The sequence below is a fragment of the Sciurus carolinensis genome, chromosome 8 (genome assembly GCF_902686445.1).
Source record: "Sciurus carolinensis chromosome 8, mSciCar1.2, whole genome shotgun sequence".
NCBI lineage: Eukaryota > Metazoa > Chordata > Mammalia > Rodentia > Sciuridae > Sciurus > Sciurus carolinensis.
Genome location: NC_062220.1, coordinates 21,170,439 through 21,189,386, shown reverse-complemented (window position 1 = coordinate 21,189,386; position 18,948 = coordinate 21,170,439). Strand labels below are relative to the sequence as shown.

The following is an 18,948-nucleotide window of genomic DNA, read 5'->3' as shown; positions in this document are numbered from 1 at the left end:
ACCGATAGCCCTCTGATCTCTTGTCTTTAAGTTTTCTTAATTCTTTATTTTCTAACAGCCTTAAAAAGGGACATTCTGTAAAATTGAGTCCTGGTTCTCTTCTTGTCTCTGAGCTTTAGTTTCTTTGTCCATAAAATGGAGATGAAAGTATTATCTTCCTCATAAGTCATGAGGATTAAATGAGGTAATTCAGATAAAGCACTTATAACGCAGCACCTGGCATGTTGAGAGCAATTAAAAAGTGGCTGTTGTCACTGTACTCATCACTGCCGGTGTCCGCATTTGTCAGGGTCGTAGTCTTCAGTGTTGTCTCTATCATCACCTCGTTTTGGCTTTACTTCCTTAGGGTCCCCTGTATTGTGACAGCTTTAGCTGCCTGTCCCATAAGAGGCAGGGCCCCAGGTTGCATCTCGACCCCCATATCTTTCCTAATACTTCCATGCTACCTTGCTCACTCTTTTACTCATGAACTCAGGTGCCCATGGAATTTAAGTATTTTCTCCATTGTATACATTGGGCCATGTGTTGGCAGAAAGCTGTGGCTACAAAGCAGCATGAATTAGGGACTCTCTCCTCACCTTCTGGTCTAGGGGACTATGCACACCACTGTTTTGTTCCTTCCCTGATATCATCGTAATGATCTGTTTTTGTTTGAAAGGACTTCATAGGAACACAGAGATCCAAATTCTACTATTTTAATCCAAGATGGTTTTTTATTAAATTTTTAATTTGTTCTAATTAGTTGTACATGACAGAATGCATTTTTACATTTTGATAGATCATACATAAATGGAATATAATTTCTCATTTTGTGATTGTACATATTGTTGGATCACATCAGTCATGCAGGGTTTTTATAACTGTGTGTTATGAGGTATAAGCAGGATTTTACTAACCAAGCTGTGGGAAGGACAGAGATGCAGCTGGGCCTAGGAACATCTTGGATAATGCTCATTTTCCCTTTTTCCCTCTAGATGGTAGCTGTTAAACTTTCTGAAATTAGCATACTACAATAACACAGATGTATCGATGTTTATAGCAGCTCAATTCACAATAGCTAGATTGTGGAAACAACCTAAATGCCCTTCAACAGATGAATATGGTATATACACACAATGGAATATTATTCAGCCATAAAGAAGAAGAATATTATGGTATTTGCAGATAAATGGATGGAATTGGAGAATATCATGCTAAGTGAAATAAGACAATCCCCAAAAAACCAAAGGTCAAATGTTTTCCCTGATAAGTGGATGATGATACATAATGGAGGTGGGGTGAGAGAAGAATGGGGGAACTTTAGATTACGTAGAGGGAAATGAGAGGTAGGGGGTATGAAAAATGGTGGAATGAGACAGACATCATTACCCTATGTACATGTATGATTACACAAATGATATGAATCTACATCGTGCACAACCATAGAAACGAAGAAATGTTGTACCCCATTTGTGTACAATGAATTAAAATACAGTCTTTAAAAATAATACTTTCTGAAATCTATTGTTACTTTTAGGTCTTTTAAAAAGTGTACGTTTGCATATGTCTTTTGCATATAACACTCACAGTCACTTTGTGAGTAGGGAATTGTGACTGAGGAACTTTAGATTTTAATCCCAACATGTATTGAAAGTCCTAGGGCTGTTTTGCAGAGAGCTGGTATTCAAGTCCAGGTTTCTAAAGCCAGTGCTTTATAATACTACCCTTATAACCGTTTTTCTATCCCAGGACTAATATTTACTTCTGTGGTGCTTTGTTGCATGTTATTGTGTACTGTTTCATGTCTCTAGAATTAACCTGTGAGAGGGGACTGTGTATGTGTTATTTTTTTCTGAAGGGTAGAAATTTCAGTTAATTGAAATCCAAAGTGCTAAGGTTCTTAGGCCTATTCTGGACAAGAGGCCTTTCCTAATTCAATTCAGCTTAAGGAATTGTCAGGTAATTTAATAATCTTGCCTGCTGTATTGTCTTTTAGATCAGTGGTGAAAACCTTGATCTAAACTGGATTTAAGCAGCTGAGCTAACTGCAATATAATGTTTTATTTCTTATTTAATGTTTCACAGTAGAGTGGGGGTGAACAGTTTTAGTGGGGCTTTTGTATTTAGTTAATCCTGGGTGCCCTGCAGCTAAAGGCAAACTCTTGTTTTCACCATCTTGTGTCGTGTGGCCAGTTGGAGAGTGTATATGAATGTTAATGACATATTTCAGTTTATTTCTGGTGGCTTTAACTTGGACCAGACTAGTGTGGATTTGTGTCCTGTTTATGTGGGTGATTCCTAATATCTTTTATTCTTTGATGCATTGGGGGAGCATCTTCTTACTTGGCCTTTTTTAAGGTGCCCGTGCTGGTGAGGAACAGTGCGCCTTTGCAAAGCCTGTGATTGACTTTGTTTCTTTTTCTCAACTAGCCGTTCACTCCTCAGCTTCCAAAGCTCCTCTGGAGCCTTTACTTGCCGAGTCCCTGGAGACCTGTGAGTTGCACCTTTCTTCCTCCCGTAGCTGACTTCTGTGTAGACCTTGACTCTGCTGATACCCTCTTCTCCTTCGTCTTCAGATTTCCTCTGGCTTCCTTCTTCCTCCCTAGCTGCTCTCTCCTGCAGTGCTGCTTCTGTCCTTGCTTGCTTTTCTTACTCTGCATATTATCTCTGAGTGATCTCATCCTCTCAAATATTTATACTTTAACCATTTCCAGTATCAGTCTCTCTCCTGAGCTCCTGACTTGCATACCCAAGTACCTAAGGGCACCACAGCTTAAAGTTAACATACCCAGGATTAAACCCAACATTCCTCTTCCAAATTTCTATCTTGACCTTACTGTTCCCTGCTTCACTCCCTCCCAGGAAAGGTTGCTCAAGCCAGAATCCCAGGCAAAGGAATTCTGAACCTGCTGCTTTTCTCTAATATCACACCATTATCTCAACTAGTTCTGTTCTTTTTTAAATTTATTTTTCTGGCAGTATTTTGAGGTGCCTAGAACAGGGACTAATTCTTTGGTTTTATGGATGGAGACACGTGGAGAAGTTGAGAGAATGCCCCCCTCCCCCGCCCTGGTCCCCATAATTAAAGGTTTAAGAAGCATCAGTGCCAGGAAAGAATGGAAGTCTTTGATTTCTTATACGTTTTTTATGTAAGGAGGAGAAACAGTCAAAAGCCAAATGTACCAAAAGGGAGAAGTTAATGTCCTGACAGTACTAAGAATTCAAAGGCATAGACTTCTGCTGTTCTGTGAGTTTTCTCTTCACCACAGGAGAGATGTTGGACCCTCTCTGTCCTCACTCAGCCACAGCTACTGTTTAAAAAAAAAAACTTTTTAAACGGGTTGAGTATACTTTGCCTACCATACAATCACCACATTGAAAATATGTAACTCAGTGTTTTTTTAGTATATTCACAAGATTTTGCAACTGTCAGCACTATTTAGTTCTAGTATGTTGTTGTGCCCCCCAATCCCTTATACTTCATCAGTCAGATCCCTCCTACTCCAAGTAATTACTAATGAATTATTTGTTTCTACAATTTTTTTGATACTGGGTATTTCATATAAATAAAATTATGCAACATGTGGTCTTTTGGACCTTTTCCACTTAGCGTAGTATTTTCAAGGTTTGCTCCAGTTGTGTCATATAGCAGTATTTTGTTCCTTTTTGTGACTGAATAATATTCTTTATACACTACATTTTGTTTATTCATTCATTAGTTGGTGGTCCTTAGGATCGCTTCTACCTTTTGGCTAGTATGAGTGATGCTGCTATGAACATTTGTGTACAATTTTTGTGTGCACATATGTTTTCATTTTTCTTGAATGTATACCTAGGAATGAAATCACTTTGTCCATATGGTAACTCTGCTATAATGTTTTGAGGAACTGCCAAACTGTTTTCCACAGTGGCAGTACCATTTTCTATTCCTACCAGCCTTGTATGAAAGTTCTAATTTTTCTACAATCTCACCAACATTTTTTGTCTTTTTGATTATAGCCATCTGGTATATCAGAGTGCTATCTCATTTTGATTTGATTAGCATTTCACTGATGGCTAATGTTGAGAATCTTTTTGTTGCTTATTAGCGATTCATATATATATATATATGTATATATATATACAAACACACACACACACATATATATATTTGCAGTTATTTTTGCAGCAATGCATATTCAACTTTGTCCAGTTTAAAATTTTGTTGTTTTTATTACAAGTTATGAGTTTTTAGGTATTCTAGTTACCAGTCTTTTATCAGGACCTGTGTGATTTGAAAATCTTTACTTTGATATCATGGATTGCCTTTTCACTTTCTTGAAGGTATCATCTGGGACAGAAATGTTTTTAATTTTAATATCATAATTTTAATGTCAGTTTTATGAATATTGCATGATTGTGGTAAGGCAGCAGCCAGCTTCCCTCCCATTGAAGTGGGTAGGTGGCTCACATAGGTAGAACTGCCAATAGACAGTCACCATGTCTGGCCTGTGTCTTCCTAGGTCCCACCTGTGTGTCCTAGGCTATGATTGCCACTCTGTAGGGCAGGCCTATCTTGACCTTGGACCTCCAGCAGTAACTGAAGCTGGCCCTATGTTTGCAGGATTGCTCTTTCCATGAAGTTGCTGGATACTGTGAATCTCATCTTACACTTCATTTGCCCACTGGTATCTTTTCTAAATGGAGCATGGTCTGTTAGAGCATTGTCTACCTGCTGTTCTCCTTAACTGACAGATAAGGTGTGCAGTCACGGAGTTTAGGGGCCCTAAAATAACAAGACAGCAGCACCCCTTCATTTAGAGGAGCCAGTTCTCTTCCCTTGTTTTCTACTTTAATCTTAGGTCACAGTCCAGGACCTAGAACTTGAAGCCACTGGGATGTTGCACACCACTGTGCTTCAGGCTTCTGAATGTCATGGATCAATGTGCTTTCAAAAAATGTTGAGTATAACATATGGTCATTAATCTTAATTTTGTCAAGTTAGGTTATCTGGCAATATAACTACCATTATGACAAAATAACTGAGATTTCTCTGCTGAGAGTACTAAAAATACAAAATTAAATAAATTTAACTTAACAAAAAGTCAACATATTGTTTTTATTTTTCTTATTTTGCTGTCCATAACTGCAAAATAGATATGATCTGCAGATTCATATTTGGGAACCACTGTCTTATATGTTTACCATAATCTTTATTTGAAAAGTAGAATCTTCTCTTAACTGGATATTTATTATATGTAATGCCAGGTACCAGTTTGTTACTATTATTATTATTATTACAGTTATTTCCCAGCAATGAATTAACTATTTCAGCTATCCTGGCTAGATATATCTTCCTGTATTTTGTTCATTTCTCTGCTGATATTTGGGCAGCTCTCCAATAACACTTTTTTAGAAATATGAGAGATGAGAAAGGGGAACTTTTTTAGAAATATGAGTATAAATATGAAAAATGACTTTTAAAATTGTCAGTCAAAAGGTAGAGTGGCTCCTCCTTATAACACAATGTGTAATTTCTAGTTTAAGTATGTGTGTCTTAGACTGGCAGTACTACATAACTTCTGCTGATTCTTTCTCACATAAATTATAATGTCAAATATATGTTAGGATTTTATCATAAGATAGTTATGGTCCGTCATGTTGACATACTAATTACAATAACTGGGCAGTAAAGAAGCCATAATAATAAATAATATGCTAAACATTTTGACGAGATTATAGTACGTTCTATTATTTATGGCAATACCATCTTGTTAACTGGCATTCTGTCAAGCTTTTTTGTTATTTCTTTGTACTTTGCGGGTAGGTTTATCAGTCTGTTCAGGAGCTCTGAACTGAGAGCTGTATAATATACAATAAAACTCAAAACCCAAGAGTTTTTAATACTTTTTCATGATATACACAGTAAATTAATTAAGAAAATAATTGCTAACCATTGCTAAGTGCCCCTGAATATTACCAGAGACATGTAAGGCAGTGCCTACCCTGAAAGACTAATAATGGAGAAGGGCAGTAAAATATTTGTATGTAAGTAAATGCGACCCACAATTATTGAACCACATGTGTGAGCCAAATGTGATAAGTTCCTTAAAAATGGAATAAAATACTACACAAGTTCAGAGGAGGAAATGGCGATTCTAGACTTGGGTGATCAGTGAAGCAGTTTGGCCCAGTGGCAGAAGAATTTCCTTGCAATCCTGGCCTAAAGCTCCATAATGTCTCTAAATATACAATCTGCATTCTAGGGTGGTAGCGACAGGTAGGTGGCTAAATGCACTGACACAGAAATCAACTTTTGTTCTAGACCCAGCTGCCTTGCAACCTCATTTTGTGTCCTTGAGTATATAAAATCAATATAATAATATGTGTCCAGCATATCTCACTATGATAAATGAGATAATGCGGATGCCTAAGCTGCTCCCTGTAGTGAAAGTCAGATTGCTTGGCAGGTGTGTATTTTTATTTTCAGGCACCTTAGGCCATACATTTGAATGGTAGTAAGCATGACTTTCCATGACTAAAAGGATTAGAATGCTTACCAAAGTACCCAATTTATTGCTAGGGAATAGCATATTCCGTGCAACATCTGAGCTGTTGTCTGAAGAAATTGCCTGAATTCCTTGGAGAAGCTGCTTATGTGAATACAGAGTGATAGAATCATAATCACTGAAATACATTAAAAAGGATACAAACATTCTCTGAGCTTCTATTGCTACTTTAGGGACTTTATAATTGATTTTTAAATTCTTAAATTATTTTCATTTTGTAGCAAAGGTAACTGAGGCTTAGAAAAGTTTTTTTTTTTTTTTTTAAGTTGCATAGAATATGCCACTGTTTGAAATCAAATCTGTTGAAGTGTGATATTTGTGCTGTTTATGTTGAAGTATGTTATTTCACTTTACTACACCTGATGTTTTTCTTATAGACCAATGTAAACCATCCATTGGCATGTGTGTGTGTTTGTGTACGTGTTATTTATTTATCTGTTTGTTTGTTTTACAACTAGATTACTTCTAGAGCTGCTGGAGCTGCTGTTTGACAAATTTAATGCTGTAGCTGCTGCACACTCTGTGGTCCTGGGATACCTGCAGGACTCTGTTGGCAATCCACTGACTCAACAGGAAGAAATCAAATTGTATGATATGGCAGATGTGTGGGTGAAGATCCAAGATGTGTTACAGGTATGGGACTTCTGCAAAGGATCTTGAATTAGGGCAGCAGTTTAGAACAACAGTAATAAATCAGCCATCTAAAATACTATATTAAGAATCATAAACAGGGTGAGAAAGTAATGCTTGCATTTAAAAGTGAAACTGCTAATATAATTAACATCTACCATCTTCAGAAGACCATTTAACAAAATTTTTTGGCCCAACTTTAAAAATAAGAACAGATTGTTAATGTGTAGCAATCAAAGAAGTATAATGTACGGCTTTCTGTTGTATAATTTTTTTCTTCACTGGAATTAGGTACATATAAGGTAAAAAAATTAAAACATCCTTAAGCACTATTTCATAAAAACACGTGCATTTATTTGTATTGACTATTTCCTTACAGCCACCTTTTGCATATTTTGGGCTAAATGACCTGTTAAGAGCTTATTCTGATAGAAGAGAATAAGTCTGTAAGATATAAATGTATCACTTTGATCTGTTGACGATCAGAGGAATTATATTGCTCTTTGGTATGATACCACTGAGATGGCATTTAGAAACTGTATTATATTTTCTTTCCAGAAAAATATACTTGATTTGGCCAGATAAAAATTAGAAATGCAATTAAGAGTTAACTGAAGCAAGTTTGACATAGCTAAATAGAAATGACTCAGTTAAGTAGTACCTACTAGTAGGAAAAAAATTAAGTATATGTTGGGAATTGAAAAACATAACTGTGTAGGAATGAAATTACTTTCATGGCAAATAGGAATCTTTGCTGTAAAAAGTAAATCATGAATGTAAATTGTAGTCATTTTTGAGACTATAGGTACACTCTTGGTGGATTAAATGATTGATTCTTGGTTATTCATTCATTAGATTTTTTTTGGTATAGTGCATTTGCTTTATTGATGATGTTCAGTAGAAATAATATGGTTTGAGATTACATTTTCTGAGTTCTTTCTACCAATATGTCAATTACTGTGTGCCCGTAGTAGGTGCTCGATGAATATTTACTATTGAATTAATTATCTTTTTGGGTTGGAGGCTGGTTATTTAAATTCTATTTCTTAATTTGCTAATCTGTCATATGGAATTTAATGTGTTCTTTTCATGCTGTTTATTTTAAGGATAAAATAATAGATTTTAAAGCTTTTTCAAATAGAGTTAGCTCTAGGAACTTCTGGTTCTGGCCATGATGATGTTACCTTTTGCTGGAAGCAAAGATAAAACTGTTTAGACTCAGGTAGCACAGGGAGCAGAGACAAAACACATGAGGTGAGTTTCATGTTCATCACTTCTTCTTCCTGGGGGTACTTTTCCAAATTATGGTGTAGAGAAGTAAAGTCCAGATAGCAGCAAACTATCTTAGCAGAGGAAGCAGAGGTCAGAGTTAAAGGATGTAGGGGCACCTGGAATTTGTGGATTGGGATCCTGGAAGGAGAGAATTGCATGGAGGAAACCCCCCCCCCCCCCAAATTTATAAAAGAGTGCCAGTGCACCCTTGGGCCTATTATGAAGATGTGCGACACAACAAGGCTTAGCAGAAAACAGCTACTGTGGGACTTTGAGCTGAATGGAGATTCTAAAAGAAGTTGCAGAATGCTCAGAAATGTTGGAATTCAGACCATCCAGTGTGGGAAGAGCCTGCTGAATGCCCTTGTGCTTTCAGTTGTGACTTCAGAAAGATCATGCCTTAGAACTAGGGCTGTTCTAGCCATAGAAAGAAGTTTACTGTAGATTCATATAACAAATCCCCAAAGCATGTTCCCCTAGAGTCATCCTGATCTACCTGTAAATTAGCTGCCTGGTAAAACAAAACTCTCTCTAAAGTAAGACTATATAATCCAGATTCTCAATAATGATGCATCCACAATGTCTAGCATATAGTTATTACACTTGTGAAAAAGCAAGAAATTTTGACTCATGAGCAGAATTTAAAAAGTTGACGAAAATTAGTATCTCAAATAAAAAATTTACTTTTAGAGTAGCAAATTGCATAGATCAGTATAGACTCCAGACCAAAGTATGAGGAGAAAATAGACCAAAAAGAAAAGCAAACAAAGCCGTAGTAGGCTCTAGGACATTATTGTGTGATTACAGGAATAGAAGAAGAAGGGACAGATAGATTAGGGCAGAAAAATATCAGAAAAAATCATGGCCCCCAAATTTTTAATTTTGTTGAAAAATATAAACCCACAGATCCAAGAAATTCAACAGGTCCCGAGAAAGATTAACACACACACAAAAAAAACACCTAGACACATCATTATCAGGTTGCTGAAAATCAAAGAAAATAAGTCTTTAGAAATATCCAAAGGAAAAAAGGACATATTGCCTATAAGGAAACTGTGATAGAAATTATCACTGGCTTCTCATGAAAAACAGTGCAAGCCGGAAATCAATGAATGTTATCTTGAAAGTGCTTAAAACACCAAAAATTGTCAATCTAGAATTTTGTATTAACTGAAAATATCCTTTGAAATGAAGATAAAAATAAAGACATTTTCAAGTGAACTAATGCCAAAAAGATTTGTTGCCTCTATACCTGCACTTGAAGAAATGTAGGGAAGTTTTTCAAACTGAAGAAAAATTATACCAGATGGTATCTCAGATCTAGAGGAAAAATTAAAGAGAGCCATAATGATAAATATGTGGGCAAAAATACTTTTTTCTCATTTCTTAGATGATTTATTTTTTCCTTAATGAAATTTAAAAAATAACAATAGCAATAATATATGTTGGTTTTAAAATATATTTGGAACTTAAAGACATTATAGTAATTGCATAAAGAATAGGAGTATAGGGTAAATGAAATTGTATTGCTGTAAATGTCTTACATAAAGAGGTATAATGATTAGGGTGGACTATGATAGGTTAAGGATGCACAATTTGATTCCTGGAGTGCTAAAATATTAAAATGGAGGTATTGTTAAAAAGCCAGTAGAGGGGATTAAATTCAGTTTTGAATAAATTCAAAGGAAAGCAAGAAAGGAAGAAAAAGAGAACACAGAAGAAAGGAGAGATAAAAACAGCAAAGACAGAATGAATAGAACACAAATATCAAGATGTTAGACATATCAACCATGTAAATAATCGCATTAAATGTAAATGACTGAACACTACAAATAAAAGACAGAGATCATCCAGGATCAAAAACAAAATAAAAAGCAAGACCCAGCCATGCAGTTTTAAGAGTTGCATTTTATGTCATTTTATTGCTTTTTAATTTTTAAATGTTTTCAAACTTTTAGGAAAGTCGTAAGAATAGTACAGAGTGCCCATATATCCGCTTATTTAGATTTAGCTATTGTTAGCAGTTTATCACTTGATTACTTATTTTCTCTCTATATGCATGCACACACACACACACACACACACACACATTTTTCTTTGAAAAATTGACAGCTCTTTATCTAATCTACTATTTTCTAGTTTTGTCAAATCACCCAGTGATGTTCTATAGAGCACATTTTTTTATTCCTCTAGTAGAGAAACCAGCCTAACAGCTACATTTACTCTCCTTTCAACTTGAATATTTCCACTCTTTTTCTTTTCTGACAGTGACCTTTTTGAAAAATATGCTTTTCCCTTTTAACACAGATTTCTTATTTGGGGTTTAAAAGACACTTCTAAACATTACAGGTAGGACTGGCATTGTGGCTCAGCGGTAGATTACTTCCCTAGCATGTGTGAGGCACTGGGTTCAATTCTCGGCACCAGATAAAAATAAATAAATAAAAAAAATGTTCATCCACAGCTAAAAGGATGCATATAAAAAAAGATACAGGTAGATTAAAAGTATAAGATTTTTAAGAATCTTATAAGAATCTTTTGAGAATGTTTAGAAAATCTGTAGAATGATATAGTTGACTTGTCAGTTTGGTTTCTAATAGGACAGATATTTTAATGATGGTTTAATGTTAAATTATTTGGAGCAACTATCTGCTAAGTATCAGGGAATAAGGATGAATAAAAAAGAGCTTATGTCAATGAAGTAGGGAGAGCCTGCAATAGTGTGTAATTTTTCTATTCAATTCAGCATTAGTGATCTTTTATTCAAGTAACAGCACAGGAGATCCCTGACTAGGAAATATTTAATGTTTCCCTACATGCAGGGATTAGGACAGAAGAGTTTTGCTTTAAGTTTCCATATAGAATTTTCTGCATAGGGCCAGTTTATATACTTGTTGGAGGATTGATCTTTAGGTTGCATATTATTCCTGGAGAACAAAATAATCAAGAACAATAGATGCCTGCAGTTAATGAATGAAAATAATAAGATAATATCATAAATGGAGTTAGACATGTTTAGAGTTCAAATTTCAGTGTTTCTTTAAATGAAAAATGTTTCTTGCTAAAAAAATAATTGAAATGTTCTTTTGTATATTAAATTTTGGCAAAGAAAATAATTCTTAATCTTTTGGAGATGAGCAGTTTTTCTCTCCCAGAACCTGGGCTCTCCCTGGCAGGCAGCACTGTCCTTCAGTTGGAAGGTTCATTTGTCTCTGCATGTTTGCGTCTGGAGACAGACAGTGAGGAGACAAGGCTAGAGCTATCATGGTAACAAGGTGTCACAGTTTTCTCCTGGTGTCAGCCCTGTGACCACACACCATTGCACTTCTTTTTCGGTTTTCACTCTTTTGAAACTGTGATAATAGAAATACATGTTTTTGCCCTTCTGAGTAGCAGCAGCACCTTCCAAAATGTCACCTACTTGGTGACATGCCTGTCATAGTGTTGGCTACACGTTTTCAAGTGTATATAAGACTGAGGTACACCAGAAACAAACTATTCATTTTTTGTGAAATTTTACATAAAAGAGGAAATAAGAGGATCACTTGGAACCAACTCATCCTCTCAGCATTATGGTTGTGAAAAAGATCTAATTTTTTTTTTTCATATCTCATTTCAAAACAAAACTGTCTACTTGGCCATTGTTGGTTAAAATGTACATTCCCTTGGTGTGCTCAGCAGTATTTACAGGTGGAGGTAGTGGGTTCTCATTATCTGGTTTACCACTATCAGTGTCTCCTAGAACAAATCCTTTCACTGTTTTAGTGCCTTGATTTCTTTTTCCAGAGAGTAACTGCAGAATGTAAAATCATGTTACTTTTGTTAACTGCCACATAAATGTTTAAATAGTGACAGAATTAACCTCACGCGGAGAGAACTGGAAGTTTGCTGTCAGGTAAGAAAAGGCACAAAAATTATTGATACTGATTTCTGACCTGCAGGACATGTAATTTCTGTTTTGAATCCAGGCCTGGAACTGGGTTATTCTTAGTTTGGTTGCATTCTGTATCTTGGTTAGTTGAGGATTCCCTACCTTAAAGTAAAATTAGCTTCTTTTTAGGATTCTGGGTTAGATAATATTTTTGAAGAGATAGTTTTTCTTCATTTTTGGTCTTTAAAACTTCTCCATGACCTCATTTTGGGTGACATAGTAAAGCCATGCTGTTAGCTATGTCATTGAGTCTCCAGAAAGGTGCTTACTCCTAGAATGTTCTGTCTTCCCGGTGGATAGTGTATTCCACATTGAGGAGAATTCAATTAACATTTAAAACTTCAATTAAAACCCTTATTCTAAATTAGAACCAGCTTCTACAGTACCAAGACTCTTCCTGTGTTCTTTCATATTCACTACTAATTCTTCAAGCAGGAACTGATGGGGAGCTGCGGAGATTGTACTGGCTCTTGGTGCAGATGTGGCAGATGCCCATGTCAAAGTGCTAGGGTGTCTGCTGCTCAGTGAAGTTTGATGTAAATGCAGACAGCTTAATACACTGAAGCCAGACTTCAGAAAATAGCATCTTGGCAGGGAGTACCCCAGAAGAGGTAGATCTAGTGGTCAGTTGGCTTTCCTTATATTCTTAGATACCAAAAATGGTTCTGCTTGGGCCTGATTACCTTAATTTAAAGGACCCCAGGTAAAAATGGAAGGCCTTCTTTCCAACCCATCACCTCCAAAGCTTATGCCCTTGTCTAGTTGTTTTTTTTTTTTTTTCCCTGAGATTTTAAAGTATGAACAGTTAAAAGCCAAAAGCCAAGTGTCCTGGCAGAGTCATGCTACTACTGCTGCTTTAAGTGTCCTTTATCACATTTTGGTGTACTTGGGACTAAACAAGAGGTCATAATAAGTGGTGATGATTAAGAGTAATAGATGGAATAGTGTGATATAGGAAGTATCATTATATGTTTGCATGAAATTGAGGTTACAACTATGACCTTCACTGACATTGTTCAAGTCTACCAGAGAAGATTTTAGAGCAATCATAATTATATTTTTTTTGAACTGGCAATCACTGCCCCCCCCCCCCCCCCCTTTGATACAGTACTGGGAATTGACAAAGGAGCTATATCCTCAGTTCTTTTAATTTTTTTATTTTATGACAGAGTCTCACCAAGTTGTTCAGGGTCTCCCTAAATTGTTGAAGCTGGCTTTAATTTGTGATCCTCCTTCCTCAGTCTCCCAAGTCTCTTGGATTATAGGCATGAGCCACCATACCTGGAGCCAACTTCTAAAAGGTGAAGGCTGGAGATCTTAGACTCAGCCTTGGACATTACCTGGTATCACATTCTTCTGTCCAAAAGAGCAGTTCAGATTAAAGTGGATGGAAGATAGAGTCCATTCAGTGGGAAGAGTGATAAAGAATTTGCAGCTAGCTTTATTCTATGACAATATTGTGGGGTTTGTAAGTTTGCTTTTATAGATCCTCCAGAGTGTGACCTTGGCATGAGGTTACTGTTGTTGGGTCTTTGTCACGAGATAACGATTAACATTTTTTTTTGCCAACTGCTTTTAATTGGTTAGAGAATATTTAAATGAAGAACAGGGTGAACACATTTACCAGTTTGATCATATTAAAGGCCATTCGAGATACATTTAAAAAAATACAAGTCTTTCACAAAATTGTTCAAGTTTATGAAAATTCTCATAGTAATTACACTTTGCTTAATTGTCACTTTATACTCAGGCATTGAAATGATTTCTTACATCTTATTAATTCCTTTTGTCTTTCTGTTATTATCATTTGTCCTTTTGTCTCCCATTTTAGAGATGGAGAAACTGAGATAATAAGTTTTCAATCATGTTTTTATCCCCTTCTTTTAAAAAATTTTAAATGTTCAGAAGCCTACTTTGACATTTTGACATATAACTCAAGAGAATCTGTGGTACTCTTAGTTGATTCAATTGATGAAGATTTTAGTGCATATATTCTTTAGATGAAGATTTTGAGTTCAGAAATATGCCTTACCAAGTTTGTAGGTACAGAATTGTATTTATATCTCTACTTGCAGACAGGTATGATTGTTTTCAAATTGCAAAGATTCAGAATTTTGAGCTTAAAGGAATAGTAGTATGGGCTACGGTCGTAGCTCTGTGGTTTAGAGCTTACCTACCATGTATGAAGCACTGGGTTTGACCCTCAGCACCACATAAAAATAAATAAATAAAATGAAGGCATAAGAAATACAGTAACACTATTAAAAAAAAAAAAAAAAAAAGAACAGTAGTCACTGCATAGAGATTTTGACTTTTCCTGTTCTAAAATGCCAGAGGTTTGATAAATATACTAAGATGGGATTGAGCCTTGGCCCTGTATAGTCAGGGAAATTCAGATTATTTTAGTTAGGTTTTTGGCAGTAGCTTTGGATTAAATTACCTGAATGTTCTGACTATTTTGGGATTCACAATGGTTGTCTGTCCTCCCTCCTTGCCTCCTGATCACTAGAATAGCTGGAATTTCCTGCCTCATCTCTTCCCTCCCTAGGTCCCTTCCTCCCTCCTTCACTATTTTTCCTTCTTTTTTTCCACTGTTTTAGAGATAACTCTTTTCTCTTGTTTTATCTTTTGTGCAGTGATTGTTACAGGGAGAACCAAGAGGCTTTGGTGGTTGTCCTTCCTCTGAGACATCATTTGGCTTTGCATTTTTTGCTTTATCTCTCCTGTGAGGACTGCGTTCTTGGGGAGGGAGCAGTCCTTGACCTCGTTAGTTCCATTGTTTAGATTCTTGTTCTTGGATGAAAGTTGGAATATACGTAGGAGGGATATTACTGATACATGTATCATAATATGAGTTTATGCAAAGCTTAATTTAAAAATCTAGAAGTTAAATAGCAGGATATTAATATTTTATGCCTTTAGCCTTAAACCTTCTGAGGTGAAGGGTGATGTAGAACCAGCTCTTGTATTAGTTCAACTAGTCTTGCCTTATAAGACCTTCATGAGTTCTAAAGAAGAGATTTTTTGTGAAGTTCTGCCATGGTGGGCAGGACCCAGTTGCTGTGTTTAAGAGGCGGCAAGAAGCAGGGATGCAGTGCCCTGTGACCTACTGACTATCATTATTTTGTTTCTTTAAAAATAAATATAATTTGGTCAGTGAGGTCTTCTGGATTCCATTATACTAGTCATTGTCTGTCTTAATGTTTTCTTCTCTGCTCTCTTAAAACAGTGGTTCTCAGACAGGGTACACAATCAGAATTCCTGTGGCCCCCACACCAGAAAAGCCTGCTTGGTAGGATTCTAACTGATTCTAATGCACACACCTGCTTCACTGCTAAGGATAGCTAGTGTTTGGTTGTTTTAAAATTAAGACCATGAAAGATAGTATTAGGGAGTGGGAGAAGCTTATAAAAGTTGAATTTAGTTTAATTTTGAAAGCTATGTTCAGTGTTGCATATTTGGGATGGTTCCATGATGCATGGCAAGTGGTGGCAGTGTGAAGAAACTCCATGAATGTGGGAAAGGGCATTAATATATGCACATTCTACAGTGTTAAGAAAAATTAAACAACCGTGCTGGAGTTGATCTCCATTTACAGATTTTGGTCAACTTGAGAGTAGCAGCCCAAAGACAGCAAGTGTAGGTAATTCCTGTTTGTGCCCTGAATAGTTGAGAATGTTGAAAAATACAGAATTTCCTCCAATAACTTTTTTTGACTAGAAGAAATGACGTTGTTATTAAGAAAGGGGTTTTTTCTGGGTGGCTTCTTCCCTTCTATACCCATTTATTTCTTCTGAGTTTTCTGTGTATTAATGGGATTTTTTGTAATTGGTAGAGAAATTTCTTCCTTTTTAACATGCTCCTATAAAAGGAATTTAAGAAATTATTTTAATTTTGCAAGAAGTTAAGACAAAACTCATAACAGTATATAACAAATTATGGTGCCTTGGAAAAATGGTCAGTGTTAAAACAGTGTCAGAGGGCTGGGGCTGGGGCTCAGCGGGAGAGCACTTGCCTAGCATGTGTGAGGCACTGGGTTCCATCCTCAGCACCACATAAAAATAAATAAGTAGATAAATAAATTTAAAAAAAGAAAACAGTGTTAGAGAAGATCATGGAAGGACGAGGTCAGAGTTGGGTAAAGTAGTTGAGTTAATGGAATAGTGGTACTTGGCACATTTAAAAATGGTTAGGGCTAAATATATGTGACTAGTATTGTAGAGAGCTAGGAACAGGGAGGTTTCTTTTTTGCTGTTTGTTTGTTTTCAGTTTGTTTTTTTGGAAACTATTACCGAAAGAACCCCTTTATTTGTGGCTAGTTTTGGTTGATAGAGAGATCTTTGAAGAATATATTGGGCAAGGGCACGTTGGACTTGGGCTTTCAGAAAGTAGGTTGCCTTTATATTTTGTTTGTTTGGTTTTCCATTATGGAAAATTTCAAATATGTTCAGACATAGAATAGTGTAATGGATCCCTCAGCACTCATCATCCAGTTTTATCAGGTATCAATTTTTGGCTAATGTTGTTTTATCTCTCCCTCTACTTACTTCCTTCTCCCTATTTTGAAACAACCCTAGAAATCACATTATTTTGTTTATATTTCAATATGTATTTCTGAAAGACAAGAACTTTCTTTGAAAAAAACCAAACCATACCTAAAAACAAATTTATCATCAAATATCCAGTCAATGTTCATGTTTCCAGTTGTCTCAAATGTGATAATTATGTTTTTCACAGTTTGTTTGAACCAGGATCCAAACAGTGTTTAAATATTACAGTTTGATAAGTTTCTTAGGACTCTTTTAATCTATAAGCTCCCTCTCCATCTCTCGTTTGATTTTTACCCCTTGAAATTTATTTTTTAAGAAGCCAGATCATTTATCTTGCAGAATTCCCCACAGCCTGGTATTTGTTGAATGCTTAGTGTCATTTGCTATTTACTTTTGTCCCATAGCTTGGTTCTAGAGACTTGATGAGATTTAAATTGATTTGTGGGGGCATGAGTATTTCACAGGTGATGATGAGATAATGGTAAATGTTATCCTTTTTATTTTTTGATGGAGAGGTAATATACTAAAAGTAATGTTTTTAGAATGATTTATATGGGAACAGTGTGCAGAATGAATTGATGGAGAAGAGAAAGGATGGAGAGATACCATTTAGAAGGCAAGTTCAATCAGTGTTGGATGGGGAGGCAGGATAGAGAAAAAGGGGCGAAAGAACATATTTTGAAAAAAATAGTGAATTTTCAAAACTTAACATTTACTTTAAGAAATGAAGAGCCTTAAGGCAGGGTGAAGTCTTGAATGTGGGTGGTTGGGAATTAGGAACAGGAAGGTAGTGCTTCATGTGTGTTAAAGTTGAGGTATTGGCAGAAAAGGAATTTTGCTTAGGCAATTATATTGAGCTTGAGAGGCTAGAGTGGACATTTAGGGGATCTGTCTGGGGATAATAACTGAAGTTGTATGAGTGAACATCTCAGAAACATTGGAGTACAGCAAGGAGTTGTTTACTTAAAGACTTTATCAACTCAGCTCGCCCTGGTTTTCACAGCAGAAACTGTCCCGAGGCTGGTGTTTCTTGTGGTGATCCTGTGTTTTCTCTTTCATTTCTTTTGCATGTTTGCATCATATGTCGATGATAATGGAAGCATATTTTTGAGCAAGACCCAAATGTTGTTCACGTCAGGGGTGGTGGCTCTCAGAAGCTAGAGATTCCTTTGGTGATATGGACTGACAGCTGAGAGAGATAGTAAATGCTAGGTTCATAAGTGAGTCTGGGAGAAAATGAAGAATAAGAAAGACAACGTATATGAGGTCAGCTATAAGGAAAAGACCTTGGAGTCAAAGGATTGGATGTACCAACCTTATTGGTTTTGTTTTCCTTTTAATCACTGTACTTGCCAGCCTGACCTATGCACCATGACTGATCACTGGTTAGTGGGTATGGGCACCAAGAGTCCTTTCCTGTTTCTTCTTTCTTATATCCATCAGAACAGAGTATGTTGTTAATGGGAGATTATAAAAATTGGGTGTAACATAAAAAGCCCTTCCTAACCAAAAGAATTTTAAGAAAATATGTTATTCCAGAATATCTTTTAAACTGTTTAACATAATGGTATTTACTTCTTTATGTTTTATGTATACTTTTGCCTAGTTGTAGGAGGGCAAAATAAATTTTTGCTATCAAATCTATACTTATAATGCAATGAAGTGTTGAAGTAGAGTGATGGATCCTTCTTTATAGTGGGATTGTGTTCAAAATCACTTTTGTTTTTTTTTTAAATCCTCATATAGCAAATCTTGTGATACTTAAAGGTATAGATGCTCTTTTGTTTTTCTAAGTCATTTTGAGCTTCCCAGAAGTGCTTGTTGTCATTGCTAAAGAGTTATTCACATAAGTGAGTGGCATGAACTTTTAAAAATTAGCTGCCTAAAAACTTTGAAGGGCTTTGAAAATAGAAAGTGAACAACAACAAAATCCACTGCTTTGGATACGATTCCATAGGAAGACCAGGGACGCTGCCAAGTGAACTACAGCAAATGACGAAAGCTCAGCACGAAGGAGCCAGCCTCGTGGGGGTGATAA

General features: G+C 36.0%; 1 protein-coding gene across 1 annotated transcript in view; it reads left to right on the top strand.

The window, feature by feature from the left end:
* Positions 1–18,948, top strand: part of Exoc4 (exocyst complex component 4) — a 778,625-nt gene that overhangs the window by 132,933 nt on the left and 626,744 nt on the right. The window contains exon 7 of the mRNA XM_047560350.1: positions 6,986–7,160. Coding sequence (XP_047416306.1) covers positions 6,986–7,160 — 175 coding nt within the window. The remainder of the gene's footprint in view (positions 1–6,985; positions 7,161–18,948) is intronic.